Genomic DNA, 21,189 nt, shown 5'->3' with positions numbered 1-21,189 from the left:
GTTCCTTTCATAACTAATTATTTTCTAGGACATTAACATAACAATAGAAAATGTATTATATATCAAAATTGGTTGTTTCATATCATAGATATAGTTTCGTTCAATTCCTTTCTACGTGCTGAATAGTTAGTGGACTTTATAGAGTGCAAAATTACGATATTCTTCTCAAATTAAAATATCGTAATTAAGCACATCTGTACAGTCCAACAACTGGAGCATACAATCGATGATATGTCAATCACTTCCAAATGCATTTTAGTTAATAATTTATTAAATATTGTTCTAAAATCACAGTTAATTGTTCGAATAACATTTTCTTATGAATAAAATAATATATTATACAAAATAAAATTACAATATACATATTTCTATAATTAAAATATATCAAGTTAAATTTCCAATAAAGACCAGCTACTGGAATAAACAAATGAGAAAATATTAGTCACTTTGTTCCTTTCATAACTAATTATTTTCTAGAACATTAATATAATAATTGAAAATATATTATATATCAAAATTGGTTGTTTCATATCATATATATAGTTTCGTTCAATTCCTTTCTACTTGCTGAATAGTTAGTGGACTTTATAGAGTGCAAAATTACGATATTCTTCTCAAATTAAAATATCGTAATTAAGCACATCTATACAGTCCAACAACTGGAGCATACAATCGATGATATGTCAATCACTTCCAAATGCATTTTAGTTAATAATTTATTAAATATTGTTCTAAAATCACAGCTAATTGTTCGAATAACATTTTCTTATGAATAAAATAACATATTATACAAAATAAAATTACGATATACATATTTCTATAATTAAAATATATCAAGTTAAATGTCCAATAAAGACCAGCTACTGGAATAAACAAATGAGAAAATATTAGTCACTTTGTTCCTTTCATAACTAATTATTTTCTAGAACATTAATATAGCAATTGAAAATATATTATATATCAAAATTGGTTGTTTCATATCATATATATAGTTTCGTTCAATTCCTTTCTACGTGCTGAATAGTTAGTGGACTTTATAGAGTGCAAAATTACGATATTCTTCTAAATTAAAATATCGTAACTAAGCACATCTATACAGTCCAACAGCTGGAGCATACCATCGATGATATGTCAATCATTTCCAAATGCATTTTAGTTAATTACTTATTAAATATTGTTCTAAAATCACTGCTAATTGTTCGAATAACATTTTCTCATGAATAAAATAATATATTATACGAAATAAAATTACGATATAAATATTTCCATAATTAAAATATAGCAAGCAAAATGTCCAATAAAGACCAGCTACTGGAATTAACAAACGAGAAAATATTACTCACTTTGTTCCTTTCATAACTAATTATTTTCTAGAACATTAATATAGCAATTAAAAATATATTAAATATCAAAATTGGTTACTTGTTTTCATATATATAGTTTCGTTTAATTCCTTACTACGTGCTGAATAGTTAGTGGACTTTATAGAGTGCTAAATTACGATATTCTTCTAAATTAAAATATCGTAATTAAGCACAATAATGCAGTCCAACAACCGGAGCATACAATCGGTGATATGTCAATCACTTCCAAATGCATTTTAGTTAATAATTTATTAAATATTGTTCTAAAATCACAGCTAATTGTTCGAATAACATTTTCTTATGAATAAAATAATATATTATACGAAATAAAATTACGATATACATATTTCTATAATTAAAATATAGCGAGTTAAATGTCCAATAAAGACCAGCTATTGGAATAAACAAACGAGATAATATTAGTCACTTTGTTTCTTTCATAACTAATTATTTTCTAGGACGTTGACATAACAATAGAAAATGTATTATATATCAAAATTGGTTACTTGTTTTCATATATATAGTTTCGTTCAATTCCTTTCTACTTGCTGAATAGTTAGTGGACTTTATAGAGTGCAAAATTACGATATTCTTCTCAAATTAAAATATCGTAATTAAGCACATCTATACAGTCCAACAACTGGAGCATACAATCGATGATATGTCAATCACTTCCAAATGCATTTTAGTTAATAATTTATTAAATATTGTTCTAAAATCACAGCTAATTGTTCGAATAACATTTTCTTATGAATAAAATAACATATTATACAAAATAAAATTACGATATACATATTTCTATAATTAAAATATATCAAGTTAAATGTCCAATAAAGACCAGCTACTGGAATAAACAAATGAGAAAATATTAGTCACTTTGTTCCTTTCATAACTAATTATTTTCTAGAACATTAATATAGCAATTGAAAATATATTATATATCAAAATTGGTTGTTTCATATCATATATATAGTTTCGTTCAATTCCTTTCTACGTGCTGAATAGTTAGTGGACTTTATAGAGTGCTAAATTACGATATTCTCCTAAAATTAAAATATCGTAATTAAGCACATCTATACAGTCCAACAACTGGAGCATACAATCGATGATATATCAATCACTTTCAAATGCATTTTAGTTAATAATTTATTAAATATTGTTCTTAAATCACTGCTAATTGTTCGAATAACATTTTCATATGAATAAAATAATATATTATACGAAATAAAATCACGATATACATATTTCTATAATTAATATATAGCAAATTAAATGTCAAATAAAGGCCAGCTATTGGAATAAACAAACGAGAAAATATTAGTCACTTTGTTCCTTTCATAACTAATTATTTTCTAGGACATTAACATAACAATAGAAAATGTATTATATATCAAAATTGGTTGTTTCATATCATATATATAGTTTCGTTCAATTCCTTTCTATGTGCGGAATAGTTAGTGGACTTTATAGAGTGCTAAATTACGATATTCTCCTCAAATTAAAATATCGTAATTAAGCACAATAATACAGTCCAACAACCGGAGCATACAATCAATGATATGTCAATCACTTCCAAATGCATTTGAGTTAATAATTTATTAAATATTGTTCTAAAATCACAGCTAATTGTTCGAATAACATTTTTTTTATGAATAAAATAATATATCACAGTTGCGACTTAAATTGTGATGTATGTTTTTACGATGCCATTTAATGCATTCGGTAGTAACTGGGTTCATCGGAATTCAAAATTATAATATTTTATTAAAATTAAAATTGCATAAGATTTTTGTCCGGTTAAGTCCACAATTAAAATAATAGAATGAAGTTATATAAATCAAGTTTTATTCATAAATATTTATTGAACTGTAAAATAATAACATAAGACTTTATAAAATATTTGATATGTCAGTTTCTGATTCTCTATTGAAAATTGTTTTTAGGTGACTCTATATAATGACAAATTATGAATAGTTAATGATAGGTAGGTTGGTAGTATTCTATAATACGATATTATTCTAAAATTAAGATATCGTATCTTAACATTCGAATGTAGTCCAGCAATTGGAATAAATAACGTAAAATAATTTGATCTGTGTAAGTTGTTACTTAGTTAATAATTTATTAGTTACTATTCTCATATCACTGTTAATTGCTGAATTCGAATTTTTTATATGGCTAGTATAAATATGTAACAATTTCAAATTTTCTGTTTATTTATTTTTTTTTTCGCAAAACGGTTTCACGTGTTTATTAGTAATAGAATCATTTGTATTTAAAATTATATCATTAGTCTCAACTATAAATATTGTAACTGTGCTATCCAGTTAAATCTAAATACTGAACTAAATTAACGATCATGTGTCAATTCTTGTCTTTGTTGCTTTTTTTATGATGATAAGAAATGTCAATAAGAAATTAATAATATTACAAAACTCTAAGATCTCAACTCCTTTTAATATATTCAATCGCAAGTATACGCACGCACATAAAAGTGATTTTATGTTTTGCTGACAATCAAATATCGTATTTACATACGATATTAATCGATTACTTTCGTACGTTTTGTTTTGTACGCATAATTAGGTTTATAATTGCGTATCACTTTCGTTAGAGCGTAATATTTCGTTTCTGCACTCTAATGATACCACCTTAAAAAAAACAGACTGAATGATAAAGTTTGTGGTCAAAAACTCTCATTCCATATTCATATACGTGATTGCTTATGTTGTGAGTGATAGAAACATTTTCACACTTTTATATGGGTCCTTGAGTTGCATGCCTTTGACCACAGTTGATATATATTTCTATAAATATAAGTATGTGTATATATATTAACCCTCAACGAAGTATATAATTAAGAATAGTATGCGGATATATTTCGATTCATACCGAAATAAGAAACTGCGTGAATTGCTTTGAAAATACGAGTAAATCATAAATAAAATATAAGAACTATCGTTATTCCATTGTTTTGACTTAAAAAACAAAAAGTTTGATTTTTCATTTAATTTTTTTATTGATTTTCAACATTTTCAGAATGCAATACAAATTAATGTCGTATATAGAATAGAATTAGCATTATAATCTAATCACACTTCTGTATTTGATCAATATCGGTTCAAACAGGAATTTAGAAGTACGTCAATAATAACAATTAATTAAAAGTATTTTAGAATAGAATTATTATATATACATATATATTATATTCTATCTTAGTTTAATACTTAATACTAAACAATAGCTTTAGGACTTTCTTAAATTTAACAACACTTATTCTCCATTAGTGTAGATTGTTAAACAGCATATAGATCAATTTTTGGACTTTGTTTGTTGTCTAAATACTGTCTATTGATTCGTCTCCGTATGTTATCCTCCAGAATTTTGAGTTCCAATTATTATTCGTTTCTTCTTCAATGTACTTATTGTTGAGTGTCCATTTAAAATATATGTTTAATATGTATTTTTTTAATTACATATGTAGATACATTCAGAACTTAAGATATTACCGACTAAAATAAATGTACAATATCGTATATATCTTTCAATTGTTAAATAATGTAAATTAAAATACGATACACATTATGTATACATACTTTTTATATACTAATCAAGTTAAAATAGCTTTAATAACTAAATAAGATCTCGATAATAAAAGATAATTCGATAACAAAATTTTTAATAAATTTATAACTGAACTCCACATATTTTTTGTAGTAAAATGTGATTGGTTTTAAAAACTAAATACATTATTTTGAAAAAATATATGATATAGGATTTAATCACTTAGTAGAGCGGATAATCTAATTCAATCAACTACTATATAGATATTTAGTAGTATGTAGCTAGGTATGTAGTATTTAAAAATGTTCGTTTCTTTAGAAGCTCTCCTTTTAATGTATCGTCCTTTAAATCTATTAGGAGAAACAACGTAATTTATTTAATTAATAGAGATAAATAACTTAATTAAATGCAAAATAAATAATTGGGAAGTAAAAAATAACTATTATAATATAAGAGAAAACAACTATCAAGTTTATTGTTAATAGGGGCAGTCGTCGACACGTATTTATCGTGCCGCATTTGTCGAGTTTCCTTCACATAAGTTTAATCTATACTTCTATAAAATTTGTTATCCATACAACAACCAATGCGCTTCAATAGCTAGTGAATAGTTTACTATTTAACAAGTTTTTGATATAAAGAATAGGTCAGGTTTCCAGGAGCCACTCACCAACTATGATCTATTAGCGAATGATGGACCAACACACATTACAACAATCACTGGTGTTCACGTAGCAAATACACTAAGAAATAATCTTTCATAAGTTGATGTTCTGCAATTAACTCATATGAGTCTCTCGAAATTCACTCTAAGGGCTGTGATATTTCAGTAACTCATTCAACAAATCAGATCTTGAAATCTTTAACTTAACTATTTAACTTATCTATTTGAACTATAACATAAGTAAATAATTGTGTTTAGGAATACAAACTGCAATCCGGACTAAATGTTGAAGAAGTCACATCGGTTGTTATATCGATGGGGTGTAAGGTGCTCAGAGTATTTACTTCATGTTATGGAGATTCCTTTTGTTCATTCTATTTTAGTTTCTTCCATGTGATTGGAACGTGTTGAATTAATTAGAGAGACTCGGGATTGGTTGTTAATTGTCACGGAATTCAATTGTTGCGGTGATAATGTAGAGACAGTGGCTAGACCTTGTCTAAAATTATTTGACATTTGCTATGGGACTCGAAGTATCATTTATCTGGTTTGTTTTGAAATTTGTAGGGCAGTCTTCGGTGATGTTGTACCAAGTTTTGATTGCTATTTTTTATACATGCGATGCAATTGCTCCTAATTATCACCATTTCTGTTTAAGGGAGTTGATGTCTTGAACGTTTTACTTACTGATTGATTTTTTAAAATCCTAATAGTCACGTCTACATTTGAACATTTTTTTGGTATTATGCTCACTGATTGTACTCGTATGGACGAGTAGTAGTTGTCAGTGTTGTTGTTTAACTGGCGCAGTAATGGTAGTAATAACTCCTTCTTTTGTCTGTGATTTGAATGTGTTAGTATGTAAAATTATTGATCGTGATGTTGGTCGTGATTTTATAGAAACTTGCGTTGGCTTAATGTTTTGTCCTTTTACTGTAGCTCAAGGTAGAAGATTTTGAAAGACGTGGTACTGCTTTTACTCGAGTTACTGTTGTAGTAGATTTTAATTTATTCTTTTTTCCTAGTTGAGAATCATTATGTTCAATACTTATAGTCGAATTTATTGGCGAAATTGACACAAGTGGTTTCGTCTGCATACAGTTTTTTGCCGGTAACTTACATTGTTGACCTGATACTGGAGTGACAGATATAAAAATTGGTCCTTTCTTTGACTGTGTAGAAGATTCTGTTGCAGTAATTCGTTGTGGATTCTTTGAAGCTAGTATGGAAGCGATTTCGTGTTTATTACTATATGATTTGTTTTTTTTATTTGAAACTTTTGGTGTATAAGTACATGGTCTTTTTGAGATGGAAGCATTGTTTTTAACAACCTGCTGTGCCTTTACTGACGGTGTAGAATTTATGACTGTTAAGTTCTCTAAGAATTTTGGTACGACGTTTTGTGTTGTAGCTACTGCAGATATCGGTTGAGTGGAGAAAATAGACCCATTTTGCATTGAGTTTATTTTCGAGTTTGTGTCGGTATTTGTGGAATCTATTGAAATATGTTCTGCAATATTCTTTTTTGAGTACATTTCGTAAGTGTTCTGATCATCAGATATAGTCGAAACATTCCATGGTGAGTATTTTGACTGTTCTTCTTTATTTGTTTTCACTCGTTTTTCTGCTTCTTTTAATTTTTTTTCCTCTGAACGTAATGCTTGGTACGGTATGGATTTTTTTACTGGAGCAAATATAGTCTTGATAGTTATTTCAGTCAACTTTTTTTGCAAATCTTTAACGCAAATGGGAGATGAATCGGAAAAATTTTCACTGATTGAGATATCATTTTCCATTTTATCTTCTGTAGTGTTTTCTATTTGCAAAGTTTCAAAATTTTGCTCTATATTTTGTATTTTACCATTGTAAGAACACTCTATGGTTGATATATTAGATGCAATATTTGGTATGACCACTGGTCCAGAATTTTGAACAGTTTTTTCTATATTTTGTGTTATACTGGCCACTGTCCTTTTTAATAAAGAACGTGATGGTGCAGCTCGTTTTGCTGCTCGAGTAACATTATCAGTTATATTATGTGCTTGTAACAATCGTTTTCCATTCTTCAATTGCTTCTTACCACGTGTTCTCGGTCGGCCTCTTTTTACGCGCTTGATTACAGAATTATCTTCCAAATTAGAGTCAATTGAAGGGACTTCTGAATTAGAGCTATTTACCAAAAGCGGTTCACTCTTTTCTTGAATTGACTTTATGGTCAATGTAGGTGAACTTGATAACTTTACTCTTTTATTCAAATTTTTTTTTGTACTTCTTTTGTAGATTCTTTTAATAGGAACTTTGAGTATAGACTTATATATGCAGAGAGTGCAGTTTGGATTGAATTTTCTGCCCTTGCGTAAGATTACCTTTTGGAGAGAAAAAAAAATTAAATTCATAAAGTAATGCATATGTCAACAACAATGATTACAAGCATACCGTCGGTATAATGTTTTTTGGATTATAGTACTCTTCACCTACGCCCATTTTATCGAAATGTAAAGACTCATTTAATGTGATGATCATTTCTTCTTTACGATATAACTCTGAAACGGTGTTAGATGAATTCAGAAAAGAATACAAGTCAATTGTCATTATTTTTTGGTTGTGCAGTCGTAGAAAGCAAGAAGAGCATGCTTCTAAAGATTTTTTAGAAGTTTTTAGTATTTCTAAAAACTATAGCCTAAATACTTTTGTGCTTGCTAAGCAAATATTTTCATTCAACTTTTGCTATTTACGCGCTGCAATGGAGTCTACACTTACCATCAATTCTTTCTCTATACGCACTGGAAGCAGAAGCACAGTAACGACATGTTGGTATCAGATATGTGTTCTTACGAGGACGTAACTGCATTGTGAATGGAACTACTAAGCGTTTGTTCCGTTCTGATTCTTTTTCTTTTTCTAGTTCTATAGTTTCGGTATCTAGTTTCGGTAAATCAGTAGACCTCTTAAACTGAATACAACACTTAACTTGACTTTCGTTTTCCATACGTGTCACAACCATGTCAGTGGTTACTATTTCTGCATATTTGAGCTTATTTGTAACTACGTGTGTTATAGAAGTTTCAAGTGCTGAATGGGCTTCTTTTAACACGCCACTTGTCTCACCATCTTGTGTGGTATTAAGAAAAACGAGATTAAACTGTTGTTTTTGATTAAATTCGATTTGTGTGATGGATGTTAGAGGTATGAAAGTGTCAGTCCCTACTTTTGCCCACAATGATAGTTCTATGAATTTTGCATTTTCAAGAAATGGGAGTTCTGTTGTTAATGTAGTATTTTTTATAAACACTGGCATTCTAACCCAAATACAATGAAATTCTATTTTTAGATTGACATAATCAATTCTGGCAAATTTTATTTTTATATATCTATTAGAGTCCGTGTCAAATGGATTTATGCCCATATCTTCGTGAATTATTTCATTTAAAATCTCCAAGCATTCATTAGATTCAACACTAGAATTTTCTATGTTTTTCATTTCTTCCAATAAGAATTGTTTTGGAACGTCGAAAAAAGGTTCCATACTATTGTTGACTTCAGGTTCCATCTTTATCGTCGCCTCTCTTGGGTTAAAATATGCTATGAGAACTTTATTAATAATTATTAGATTTATAATTTTAATTTAATACATAAGAAACCGTAATTTAATTTAAGTGAATTTCTCTTTATTTAATAACAATTTTATAAAATTTTTGCATAATAAAATTATTTCATTTAATTTTTATTATTGAACTCAATATAATGCTGGAATTATTTTTATTTTAGTAGTATGATTTTTATAAGAATGTTTATTTCTATTTAAATAATTAAGTTATTTTCATATCAAATGATATATTTGTTTATATTGAAAAAGTAAAACAACACTTAATTTAATAAGAAAAAATATTTCTCTAATTTCTACATAATTTCTATTAACTTTTATTTTATTGATGGCGTGCGTTTTTGATTTTTGATAAGCATAAAGGAAGGCGGGTTAATTTTTTAAATCAAATATAAGTTAAATAACTTCTGTATAATAACATATTATATAATATATATTATATATATTATGTACATTAAATTTCAAACTTGATCAATTTCACAAAGGTATATTTTTACTATGTTTGTAGGTCATGTTAGAAGCATTAAGAGGTTACATCTACTAATGCAAAGCCATAGTGATTAGACTATGACCCACCATTTCGAACACAAAACAAGCAGAGATGTGGAATAGTAATGTCTTTACTAACGAAGAGAATCGAAGTTGTGCTTAAAGTAACTGAATTTCATAATGTCAGTAAAGTTAGTCTGCCGCATGGAATGCTTTCACAAAAGAATCAATAATAGTACATTGCTAAGGAATTATTGTTAAAGTAATTGGTCTTAATGAGGATCGGTAGGGATGCAAAAAAATAATAACCACTTCAATATGTATTATATATACTATATCAGTTCACTGCAACTACTTTGATAATACCGCGCTCAATTAAAAAAACAAACGATTCAATCAAATTAATACAATGGCATATGAGAAAATATGCTGTGTACCGATACGAAATTGAAATAATATCTTTAGTTAAAAAAAATATTTATTGGGTGAATTTAAGTAACTATCCATCAATACATGAAGAGAATAATGAAGAGAACAGGTATGGTATGCAAGAGGTATGGTTCATACCATAATAGTAAAATAAATATTTACATTATACACATGATTACTTAATTTTTAATTCTTTATATAACAATATTTAAAAAATTATCGTATTTTAAATAATATGATTACTGATAATCAAAAATAAATAGATAATTTGTAACATAATAATCCATTTTCTAGTCCGGATTTGGCAAAACTGTTATCCAGACATTTTGTGTTTAATTTTAGGTTTACCGTTTTACAACATGGATCGTTTAACAGTCCTTGAGAGTGATAAGATTTGAAAAACTAATTACAAAAATAGGGGGAAGAGAGTGAACATGTGAAGTAAAATATCTAATTGCATTTAACATGGTTCTCTCCAAGTTGACACACAGCACGCTCTACAAATTTTGAATTATTATCACACTGAACATGTCCTATATCATCATTGCACAAGATAATCTCGGAACGTGTAATTTCACTCGTTTTGGTGATGCTAATAAAGAATGAAGATCTTAAGCATTTTAATAAAAACAATGGTTTTGTTTTTGTTTTTGTTTTTTTTTTATATGATTGCGCAAAAGATCATATTAATGTAAACATTTATCAAACATAATCCACTATGTTTTGAAAACAAAAAGTCGTTAAGTTGTGGTCAAGTTATTGTCTGCAAAATGTTGACAAGTCATCGAAAAATCCAGTATTGTAGGAATCCCATAGAGAATATTTGAATAATGTTGTAATGAAATTTTAAATTAAAAATGTGTTTGAAATCCTTATCATAACTTTATGTTCGTTTTCCTGTAAAACTATTTAGTGGATGGTCCAATAAACAATTATTTTTTGGACGATCCAATCATAAATTAATTTAAAAACTAAACAGCTTTTATAAAATATATCTTTGGGATTAAGCGGAAAAATCCTATAGCATTATTTTTAGGTTTGAATAAATATTTTATAAACAACATAAAATTAAAAAATATTAGGTAAATTATAGTTTACTAGCTGACCCGGCGAACGTTGTTTCCCCTTGCAATTAATTTTCCTGGCGTTCGTTGCGTTGCTCTTGACTTTCATTAGCACGTGTAATTGTATCCTGGTTTCTTACATCTTCATTGTTTTCTGCCGATCTATTTAACCGACGGTTCTGGAGTAATTGTGAATTCCGAGTCCGTCGACCAATATTTCCTCCTCGTCCACGAAGACGTGGCATTGTTTTTTGTACGATATTTATATCTTTATATATATAATTCTTCTTTTTTGTGTGTTGAATTTTTGAATTCGCTGGATTTACCAGGAATACCACCACATAACTTAAGATTAAAAATTGGCTCACCTATAATTATGCTGCGGAATTTAAATGCACTTAAGCTATGCAACGTCAGTTTTACAATTCATTTTAGAGATTTTAAAGTTTTTAAACAAATCAAAGTAAGCATGAATAAATTTTAAATTTTTAATATAAATATATATGGATACCAAAAAATAAAAAATTGATTAAAAAGACATTATCCAGTGGGCCAAATTGTGAATCTAAACCTTCCTTGAATCCACTTGAACACACACAAAAAATTTCATCAAAATCGGTTCAGCCGTTTAGGAGGAGTTCACTGTCAACACACGTACAGAAGAATTATATATATAAGATATTGCAGTTTAATTTAAAGTTTCCTAAAAATTTAATTATAATGAAACTTTAATATAATATATAAATAAAATAAACGAAATTTAAGAAATCAAAAAAAATATTATCACAGAAAGGTTTCCATTTTGATTGGTCAGTGTTTCCGACTTAAAATCAATTATGCGGCAATACTTATAAATCCAGTTCTCTCGAAACCGCACTATGATTGGCTGTTAATGTGTTTTTCGTTTTTGTTTTTGTTTTTGTTTTTGTTTGTCTTTTTTATTTTTATTTCTGTCTTGAACTGTCACGTGCTTACGGTGGCTTAGTAACAGGTTTTTATCAAACATGTTCTGGAGAACAGATATTCGATTTCTGTTTACCCAAAATGGTTTCTTTTTGCGCCAAATGTTTATTATCAGTAAAACATTCTATAAACAGAGTCTTTCGTGGAAATGTTATTTTTATAGTATTTTTCTTTAACCATACCAGGGAATAGAACTGTTTATTATTTTTATAAGAAACCGCAATTCTTCTTAAAATCAACAAAATAAATCTGTTTTCTCCTACAGAAATACCGACAATTTTTTTATGTGCCCATTAAATCATTAGTATTCAAAAATACACATTTTCAATAATATATAAAAGTATGCTAGTAGAACCTATATATATAAAATTATATACATTAATTTAACTAAAAGGTATATTGAAAATCAACTAAAAATTTAAACCGACTCAAATATAGTTCCATCCGTAGTTTTAAAAGTGCGATAATTGGCAAAGAAAATATAAAACTTATAGTCAAAACTTTTAACCACGTATACAGTACTAAACAATGTTTTTTAATCTGATAAAAGTCTATCCTTTAGGCAATTATAGTGCAAAACATTATTTTTCACTCTTAGAATAGATCTTCAATCTATAGGAATACATGACAAGAAATTTATATATAGGCAACAAACCTTTCATATTAGGTTTGGAATGAGATATGGAATGAGATAATTTTTCACTGCTACCAAAACTCATCACAATAAATGGTTGTGTGGAAAGGGATTTACCACCAAACATATATCAATTCGACGTAATTGAGGCATATTTTAAAAAGTACGGTTTAAAAATTGACAACAAAAGTACGGTTTAAAAATTTAAAGGGTCGATTAATGGCCACATTCACATGAGAAGCGACATATATCAAAACAGCTGTTCTTTTTTATTAATTTCGTTGCAAGTATATTTACATAGGTTTAGGTATACCAAGACTACAAGTAATTGCCAGAAACTTTGTGCGTGTATTTTGTTGTTCTCAATTTCAAGCTCACGCAATCTGTGCATCGCGTGCACCCTACAATCAGTTTACAAGAAAGAGTAAATACCCCTAATATATGTAATATAGGAAAATTATCAGTGAAAAGTTGAACTTTGCTGATCTGCTGTATTGATTTACAAAAAAATTGCAACTATCAGTTTCCACCTAAAACCTCCTAATGTGGTGGGTTGTCGCCTTGTATGAGCTGGGTAAAAACATAGTAGATGAGGGGTACTTTCATCATCTTCTTTCCCTTCATCATCTTTCCCACAGAACCATGCATTCTAGCATGGTTCCCTAGTTTACAGAGACCTGTAAGTAAGCCTACCAAGAGACCGTTATCTCTTCGAGGTATCTCAACTGAACTCAAGGACTCTAAAACAGGTTGACTGTCGGATAGTATGTATATACTCCTGCCAAATATATCATCCGCATTCAAAGAAGCTAAAGCTTCTCTAATGGCGATCACTTCCGCCTAAAAGACACTATAATAATCAGGAAGTTTAAAGTAGGAAGATTTATTCAATTCCTCTGAGAAAACTCCATTGTCAACACCACTAACGGATTTTTGTTTTGTTTTGTCTCCTACAGAGGGACCACCTGACGTCCATAAATCTCTAGATGGAAATTCGACGCTAAATTTGATAAGTGATGAGAATTATTCTTTAGTATAGAAAAGAGTGTATGAGTTATACCGCGACATTGACATAGTTAGGCGCATAAAAATTCAGCGGCTACGCTGGCTTGGTCATGTGGTGCGAACGGAAGAAAGTGCTCCGGCTAGAAAGGTTTTTGATTCAGTACCCGCAAGTGGAAAACGCGGTAGAGGACGTCCGCATTTTCAGTGGAAGGACCAGGTGTCCAACGATTTGGGGGCGCTCGGTACTATCAACTGGCGTCAGAAAGCACCTCATCGAGCTACTCGACGCGGCCAAGGACGCCCCACGTCTGTAATGGCCAACTAAGAAAGTAAATATAGAAATAAGTGTAGTAAAAATTAGTAAACATTAATGGCCGACTTAAATCATATTAAAATCAATTTTGAGATTTAAGTTACGACTGCAATATATTCTCTGTAGTTCCACGTTATTTTTGCAAATCTATTATTGTCATGTATTTATATATTATTAAATTTATGTATATAAATACAGTATTTTATTTTATTTAGTGATTGTTTTATTACTCTTGATATTTAATTTTATTAATTTTATTTATATGAGCACATATTGCAAGCAACAACACTGTTCTGAAGCGCCCTTCCCTCTATAATTTTTGTTATCCTTGTCCAGCGTGAGGATTGTGTATTAAAAGATACTAACGTTAGACAATGTGTTCTAGTATATTACAAGCTATATCCTTGAACCCGCAAGGCGGCAGATGGTTTAGTGCAGTGACTAAGCTTAAATAGGCGGTACACGTGGAACGATAAATACAGAGAAGCATCTGATATAATGACATTTAGTATGAGGGTAATGGACACTAGAATATTCTTATGATATTTATTTCCATTATTTTTTTTTTTAATATTATTTTTTTTATTCAGTTTTTTAATTGAGATTATTAATTTTTATTTATTATCATTTATTATCATGTTATAACGCACATAATATTATATTTATAACGTCAAAATTTTTTATTTAAATATTCAAAAAATTTTTGGTGATAGTTTATTTCATACTATAAAAAATATTTTTAAAAATAAAAAATAATTTTATGTTTAATTAATTATCATTCATTAAATTTACTGTAAGGTCACGTTTCCTTCTATACTGAAATTATATCAATACCGAATAATTTATATTATTGAAAACTTATGTCATTTAACATAAAACTATTAAATCCAACAAAACACCAAATAAAAAAATTATTATTATTTATATGTACTGTACACATACTCCATCACCAAAATGTTAGATGCTTAGTTAGATATTTCTTTAATAAAAAACTTCTTCACAGATAACAACTCAACTTTATATCGAAATTGTTTATTTCACAAACGATCAAGTAAAAATGATAAAGATGAGTAGTGCACCGCAGTTTTTATCGGCGATGTAATCGTGAAGAATCGTAGGATAACCCTCGACTACAAAAAGCTACAATTTTTAATATCTCCAATAAGCGTAACTCTTTACCATAACTCTTTCATTAGTTCTATAAAAATATATAAACTGCACAGTCCATACTATAAAAGAGTAAAGAACATAAGATAAAATTTGTTTTTAAGAGTGATTGTTGGAGAGCTATTACGCTCGACTAATATGCAAAGTTAGAAAAGTCGGTATTGTTATTTATGGTAAGTGGAGATAACCGCAAAGTAAATTGCTTGAGCTCTTACTTTCATTATGAGAATGTCTTTTCAAAAGCAGATTTCCATTTTCATATGAGAATGGATGTAATGTAAATAATGTAAGTGTTTATTTACAGTGCTTTTAATTAGGGAGCAATTATAAATAATCATATATATAAAGTGGTGTTATTTTCATTGGTAACCAAAATAATATAAAAACTAACCAATAAAAAATCCTAAAACCTAACCAAAAAAAACATTTATTTAAGGCCTGTCAAATACTCTATAATTGGCATTTTTTTATAGTTTTTTAGGTAAAACTTAAATATGTGGGCATTCGAAGTCGATTTGTCGATTTCTGTAAAAATTTCAGTAATTCCCAAAACGCAGTTTTTAAAAAGTCTATGACTATCCAAAACTATATGCTTTCCATCACTAATTTATTTTTTTACATTTGTTCTTATATATAAATTCCATATTTTTAATTCAAGTGTAAAAATTATGCCACTCAGTTTAAAGTTTCGGGACTGGCAAAAACTATAAACTATTTTTATATATGGTATGTATTACATAAGAAATGCCTATATGAACACATAATTCCTTTAAATTTTACAAATGTTAAGGTACTATAAAAATTGTTACTATGGAGATATATAGTAAATGATATACAAAAAGAATTTGATCAAAATTCAACATATATACAATTTGAAATTAAGATATGAACTGTAATTCTTTTAAATTATTTTATATAGTTCGTACACTTTTAATGATTCTCGACAGTGAAATCAAATATCTCATTTTAAATGAAATTTACAACACTAAATGTAGTTTCTGATTTCCTTCTAATATAACACAGCAAACGAAATTGTTAATAAACTTTCACTGCAAATTAAGAAAACAGTAGAAAAAATTCGAACATATAATTCAAGTACGGCTTTGAATCAGTTGGCTAATGAACGCTAACTCTGAGCTTCAAATTTGGAAGGGCACGAGTTTAATTCCAGGTACTTGCTATCTCAAAAAATTATTTACAAATAATTAAACACAAAAAATAATTCCAAGACTACTAATGGTCATCCAAAAATTCAATTAAATAAAATAATATAAAAATAGTTTTTGTTGTTGTAGGTCTCTACTTTTCGCAACCTCTCTACAAAACCTTATTTTAGTAATCATACTTCACCCAGAATGAAAAGTTGAAATTCGTTTTTTTATCAAATAAAAATGTGGTAATATAAGTTATATTAAGAAATGAATTTAAATTAATTTACATGTATTTTATATATTAAATTAAAACTAATATTATATTTATGGCTATAAATGATATATACATAAATTTAAACATGCACAACTTGCTTGCTATATTATTTAGAGCAAGAAGCCTGCGCAGCAAATAAGACCAAGAGTGTCCTGCATCACTACACGAACAGTTTGAAAAGCACTGAAGCACGAACAGCTGTTTGATTGTTTGGCATTTACCTCGGGTATCGCAAGCAGCACAGTTTGTTGCACAAATCTTGGAATACATTGAAAATAAATTTTTTTGAATTAAATCCTTAATCAATTATAAAAATATAGAATATAGTACGACATTAAAAAATTCGGTTGCGGTTTGGTGTTTGGTTTGGTGGGTGCTGGTGGCGTGTGCATTTGGAGTGTTAGTATTGTGTGTTTATTTTGGGGCACAGTATGGGGCAAACAAAAAGTCAATTTACTGATGAGGAGTTGCAGGACTACGAAGTAAGCCATTTTCATACATAAATCGAACATTTTTTTAATATAAATGGATTTTTTTGTTATAGGACCTAACATTTTTCACCAAAAAGGAAATATTATTGTAAGTATACGTTTTTTTACGATAGCTTGCGGCCAAAGGGCGTTGGCAGCGGGAATGTATGAAGCAAAATTTAAGCATATATATTTTGCAGGGCACATAAAAAATTCAAAAGTCTCGCACCAGAGAAAGTCAGCCATAATAAAAATGCCAAATTATCCATGAATAAAATACTGCAATACCCAGAACTAAATGTAAATCCTTTTGGGGATCGTATTTGCAAAGTGTTCAGCTCGAGTGATGATGGCGACATGACATTCGAGGACTTCTTGGATATGATGTCAATTTTCAGTGAAGCTTGCCCCAAAAATCTGAAGGCTGAGTATGCTTTTCGTATAATGGGTAAGCAACAAATAACATGTATAACTCTGTATGAAAGTTATTTACGAAATTTCAAAATTTTTATTTTATTTTCATTTAAATTTGAACCGGCTCAGAAAAACATTTAAAATTGTCACTCCAACCACAAACGACATTTCATTTACAGTTAAACATTTCTCCAACAATGTTAAACATATAGTATTCTGACGTGAGGTTATACACGCTCGCATAAATCCGTTAGAAAATAAATTAAATATAACGCTTACATTCTCATGTAATGAAGCACTCTTGCAGAATTGTTTCCCATGTCGACTCTGCACAAGTAAATTCAACTACCACTTATTACTTCACACGTTTAACTTTCATTATTGACGACTTTTTTAGCAACTTTATTATTATGTTTTCGGAAAATTTGCACTGCTACCTAGAAATCTATTCCCCCTTCATGAACTTACAGTATTTCGCTAAGTCCAATTTCCCCTTTAAATTGTGGTATTACATCTCTTTAGGTTATATTTCTTCATCCGATATGAAATGCCCGCATAAGTACATTTTTCGTTTTATCAGTGGGCAAATTATCACTGTGGGCAAATTTCTTCCAAACGCAACAAGTTTCATTATAGTAAGTAGTTTCATCTACAATGCCCTGTAGTTACATACAATCCTTAAACCGTTTTAAGTAAGTAAAAAGAAATTGCATCCTCCCAACCCACAGAATAGTTCTTGGCCCATGAACATTCCTAAGAAGATTCTCTAGAAAGTTTAAAAATAACAAGCAAATCGCTAAAACACGTTCAGAAATATCTGTGAATACTTATCTCTAACTATTACTTATACATAGGAAATTCCAAAAACGCCTGTTAGCTTGCAGTACAAGACGATTTCTAAAAACAAATCATAACGTGACACTTAAAATGCTGCGATAGTCCGAACAGATGCGCTACATTTTAGGCCCTTAATGGGAGAAGTAGTTCTGACGGGTAAACCCTTCCGCTTCTGTAACATCAAACATGCACATTCAGATTTGTTACAATTATAGTTACACAAAAAGTATAATTTTAGAATTTTAGAAAAAATATGCACATTAGAGTATCCACTCGACAAGTATCCATCCATCCATCAGAAGTATTTATTAGAAAATTTTTCACTAAATAAATTATTTTTAATAAATTTGTGTGAACTTCTTTTATTTTTCTTCGTCGTTAAATAAAGTTTTTAAAGATATTTAAATAATTTTGTTTTGCTAGATTTTGATGGTGATGACATGTTGGGTGTAACTGATCTGAAACAAGTTATGGAACGGCTTATCGGCCCAGAACACAAAATGAATGACAATGAGATGAAAGAATTCATACAATCAATGTTAGCTGAAGCAGACTTAGACGATGATGGTTCTTTATCATTTCCGGAATTTGAGATTTGTATTGACAAATCAAAAGATTTTGTTGAGTAAGTATGCAGCTGATATAGTTTCAAAAAATATATTTTATTTTTTTTATATTTTTTCTTTAAAATAATAGTTCATTCCGCATTAGACTTTAAGTTCTTAAAAGTTAGCGGCAACAATTTTTTTTGTTGAAGTCACCTTTAAACGTATCAAATACACTAACGTTTGAAATATTATATACAATTATATTAAATATAAGATATGTTATATGTATGTTTATTCTATAATTATTCTTAATTATAATAAAAATATCAAATAAATGTTTTAAATAATCTCAGAGGCTAATATTTCGCTCATATATTTTATGTATATAATGTTTATATTTTTAAAATAATTTTATATAACTATATTCTAGATAGTTTCTCTTTAAATAACCATAAATGTTGTGAAATGATTTCAAAGTATTTGTTCATATTTTAGAATATATTAAATGTACTGTTTTGAAAATAAGTTATAGTACTCTTATTGCATGCATAATTAAGATATATGTGAAATTTAACTTGTAAAATCTATAAAGTTAACAAAAAAGATAATTTTTTGATTTTAAATATTAAAATGAATTTATAATAATAAATTTAATTTTTTCTTACGTTACTATTATATATTTTTTTGCTCATTTTTATGATAACTAATATATCTTTCTTATAAGTTTTCTACTATTGCTTTAATTGATTTTATATGTGTTGTTTTATATTAGCTGCATTATTCTTATTGCATAATTGTTACTTAAAATTTATATTATATTTTATTGATTTATATATTAACAGTATTATGTAACATATCGTTTAGTATTATAATATGTAACTTAATGTGCAATAATATATATGATAATTTGTTGAATCATATATATTTATATTAACAATAAAAAATTCCTTTATATATTAAAATATATATATTTTTTAATTATTCTTAGTGTCTAATAAAACTAATTTCTTAAATGCACATAATTTTTAATCTTTACAAATTAAACCACTTATAGCATAATAAATTATTTCGCAGCTATAATTATTTAGTTGTTTTGTGATTGTGCTCTAAAAATTCTATATTAAAATATTAAAAGTATTTGAGCAAACAAAAAATATTTCTGAAAATTTATAAAAATTTTTAAAATTAAAAATTTAAAGAAAATTTTGAAAAACTTTATCTTATAAACACACACATTTTTAATGTTAACACTTATTTAGTTTTTATTTCAAATAGTAATACAAATACACAAATAATAAAGCAAAAAAATAAATATGCATTATTAAGTTTTGAAATTAATAGAATAAATAAAGCTTTTTATTAATATATTCTGTACACAAATGATTAAATTCATCACTTTAATTTTTTGTACAACAACTTTGTTTTTAAATTTTATAATTTATTTATATAAATAAATTTATTAAATTTAATTGATATATTTAAAAATAATAGCTGTAGTATGTAAAAAGAATTTAATATATTTTATTAAATTAATGTATATATATCATAATTTTTACAACTTAATGCAAAATTTAACGTAATAAATAATAAAAAATTTGTTACTTGTAGAATTTGAAAATAAATATAATTAAATATAAAATAAAAACATACAAACAATCACAAAATTTTATTTTATAATGAATGAAACATGTTGTATTATTAATATACAAATAATATATATATTTTCATTCATTACCAAAAATTGCAAAAAAAAAGTTTCAAATCTGTCTTATAAAACATTTTTACTTGATTTTTTATTTATATTTATTTTATTAAGTAAAGTTTTTATAAAAAAAAAAATATAAAACTTTTTATAACATTTATGAAAAATAATATACGTATGTAGTGTGTAAATTTCAATGTATTTATTAAAAGTATTTTTTCACTTATTATATATTTTTATTCTCTTTAATTAATGATGAACATCTTTTAAAAATAAACGTCTCGCTTTCATGCACAAAAAGTAATTGAAAAGTATTTATTGTATTGCATTTATTTATATTAAAACCAATTATATTATATAAAAATCTTAATGCGTATATACAATTTACAATTATATACATGTAAGTTTGTTTATAACATAAAATGGTAATAAGCGTGGCTTAATGATTTAAAAAACCAATTAAAGAATATTTGCAGAAAAAATGTACAAAATTGAAAATAATTTATGTTTATTAACTATAAAGAGGTCGTATA

General features: G+C 27.6%; 2 protein-coding genes across 3 annotated transcripts; one reads left to right on the top strand and one right to left on the bottom strand.

Annotated features, from left to right (window-relative positions):
• Positions 1–5,155: 5,155 nt before the first annotated feature.
• Positions 5,156–9,182, bottom strand: LOC119687970. Of its 2 annotated transcripts, XR_005253292.1 has the most exons (4): positions 8,353–9,182; positions 8,029–8,135; positions 6,280–7,958; positions 5,156–5,278 (listed from the first exon to the last, which is right to left on the bottom strand). XR_005253292.1 is itself a non-coding variant. In XM_038102541.1 (3 exons), the coding sequence occupies exons 1-3, from the start codon at positions 9,140–9,142 to the stop codon at positions 6,507–6,509; spliced, it is 2,349 nt and encodes a 782-aa protein (XP_037958469.1). In that variant the 5' UTR covers positions 9,143–9,182; the 3' UTR covers positions 5,406–6,506. The 2 variants fall into 2 exon arrangements, 1 of the variants encoding a protein (XP_037958469.1); XM_038102541.1 differs by lacking the exon at positions 5,156–5,278 and having other exon boundaries at positions 5,406–7,958.
• A 7,698-nt stretch (positions 9,183–16,880) lies between these two features.
• Positions 16,881–19,388, top strand: LOC119687969 (calcium and integrin-binding protein 1-like). Its single transcript, XM_038102540.1, has 5 exons — positions 16,881–17,167; positions 17,230–17,264; positions 17,356–17,603; positions 18,830–19,031; positions 19,103–19,388. Exons 1-5 carry the CDS (start codon positions 17,117–17,119, stop codon positions 19,122–19,124), a joined length of 558 nt encoding a protein of 185 aa, XP_037958468.1. The 5' UTR covers positions 16,881–17,116; the 3' UTR covers positions 19,125–19,388.
• The last annotated feature ends 1,801 nt before the right edge of the window (positions 19,389–21,189 follow it).

Source organism: Teleopsis dalmanni, chromosome X (genome assembly GCF_002237135.1).
Source record: "Teleopsis dalmanni isolate 2A chromosome X, ASM223713v2, whole genome shotgun sequence".
NCBI lineage: Eukaryota > Metazoa > Arthropoda > Insecta > Diptera > Diopsidae > Teleopsis > Teleopsis dalmanni.
Note: the sequence above shows the minus strand (reverse complement) of the source record. Positions and strands in the feature narration are given on the sequence as shown.

Bases quoted from the DNA above. Each gene is read 5' to 3' on its own strand.
- LOC119687969 (XM_038102540.1), top strand. From the start codon at position 17,117: ATGGGGCAAACAAAAAGTCAATTTACTGATGAGGAGTTGCAGGACTAC. The intron at 17,168-17,229 runs GTAAGCCATTTT...TTTTTGTTATAG, and splicing joins AGGAGTTGCAGGACTACGAA to GACCTAACATTTTTCACCAA. The intron at 17,265-17,355 runs GTAAGTATACGT...TATATTTTGCAG, and splicing joins ACCAAAAAGGAAATATTATT to GGCACATAAAAAATTCAAAA.
- LOC119687970 (XM_038102541.1), bottom strand. From the start codon at position 9,142: ATGGAACCTGAAGTCAACAATAGTATGGAACCTTTTTTCGACGTTCCA. The intron at 8,136-8,352 runs GTAAGTGTAGAC...ACACCGTTTCAG, and splicing joins GTATAGAGAAAGAATTGATG to AGTTATATCGTAAAGAAGAA. The intron at 7,959-8,028 runs GTATGCTTGTAA...TCTCTCCAAAAG, and splicing joins CAAAAAACATTATACCGACG to GTAATCTTACGCAAGGGCAG.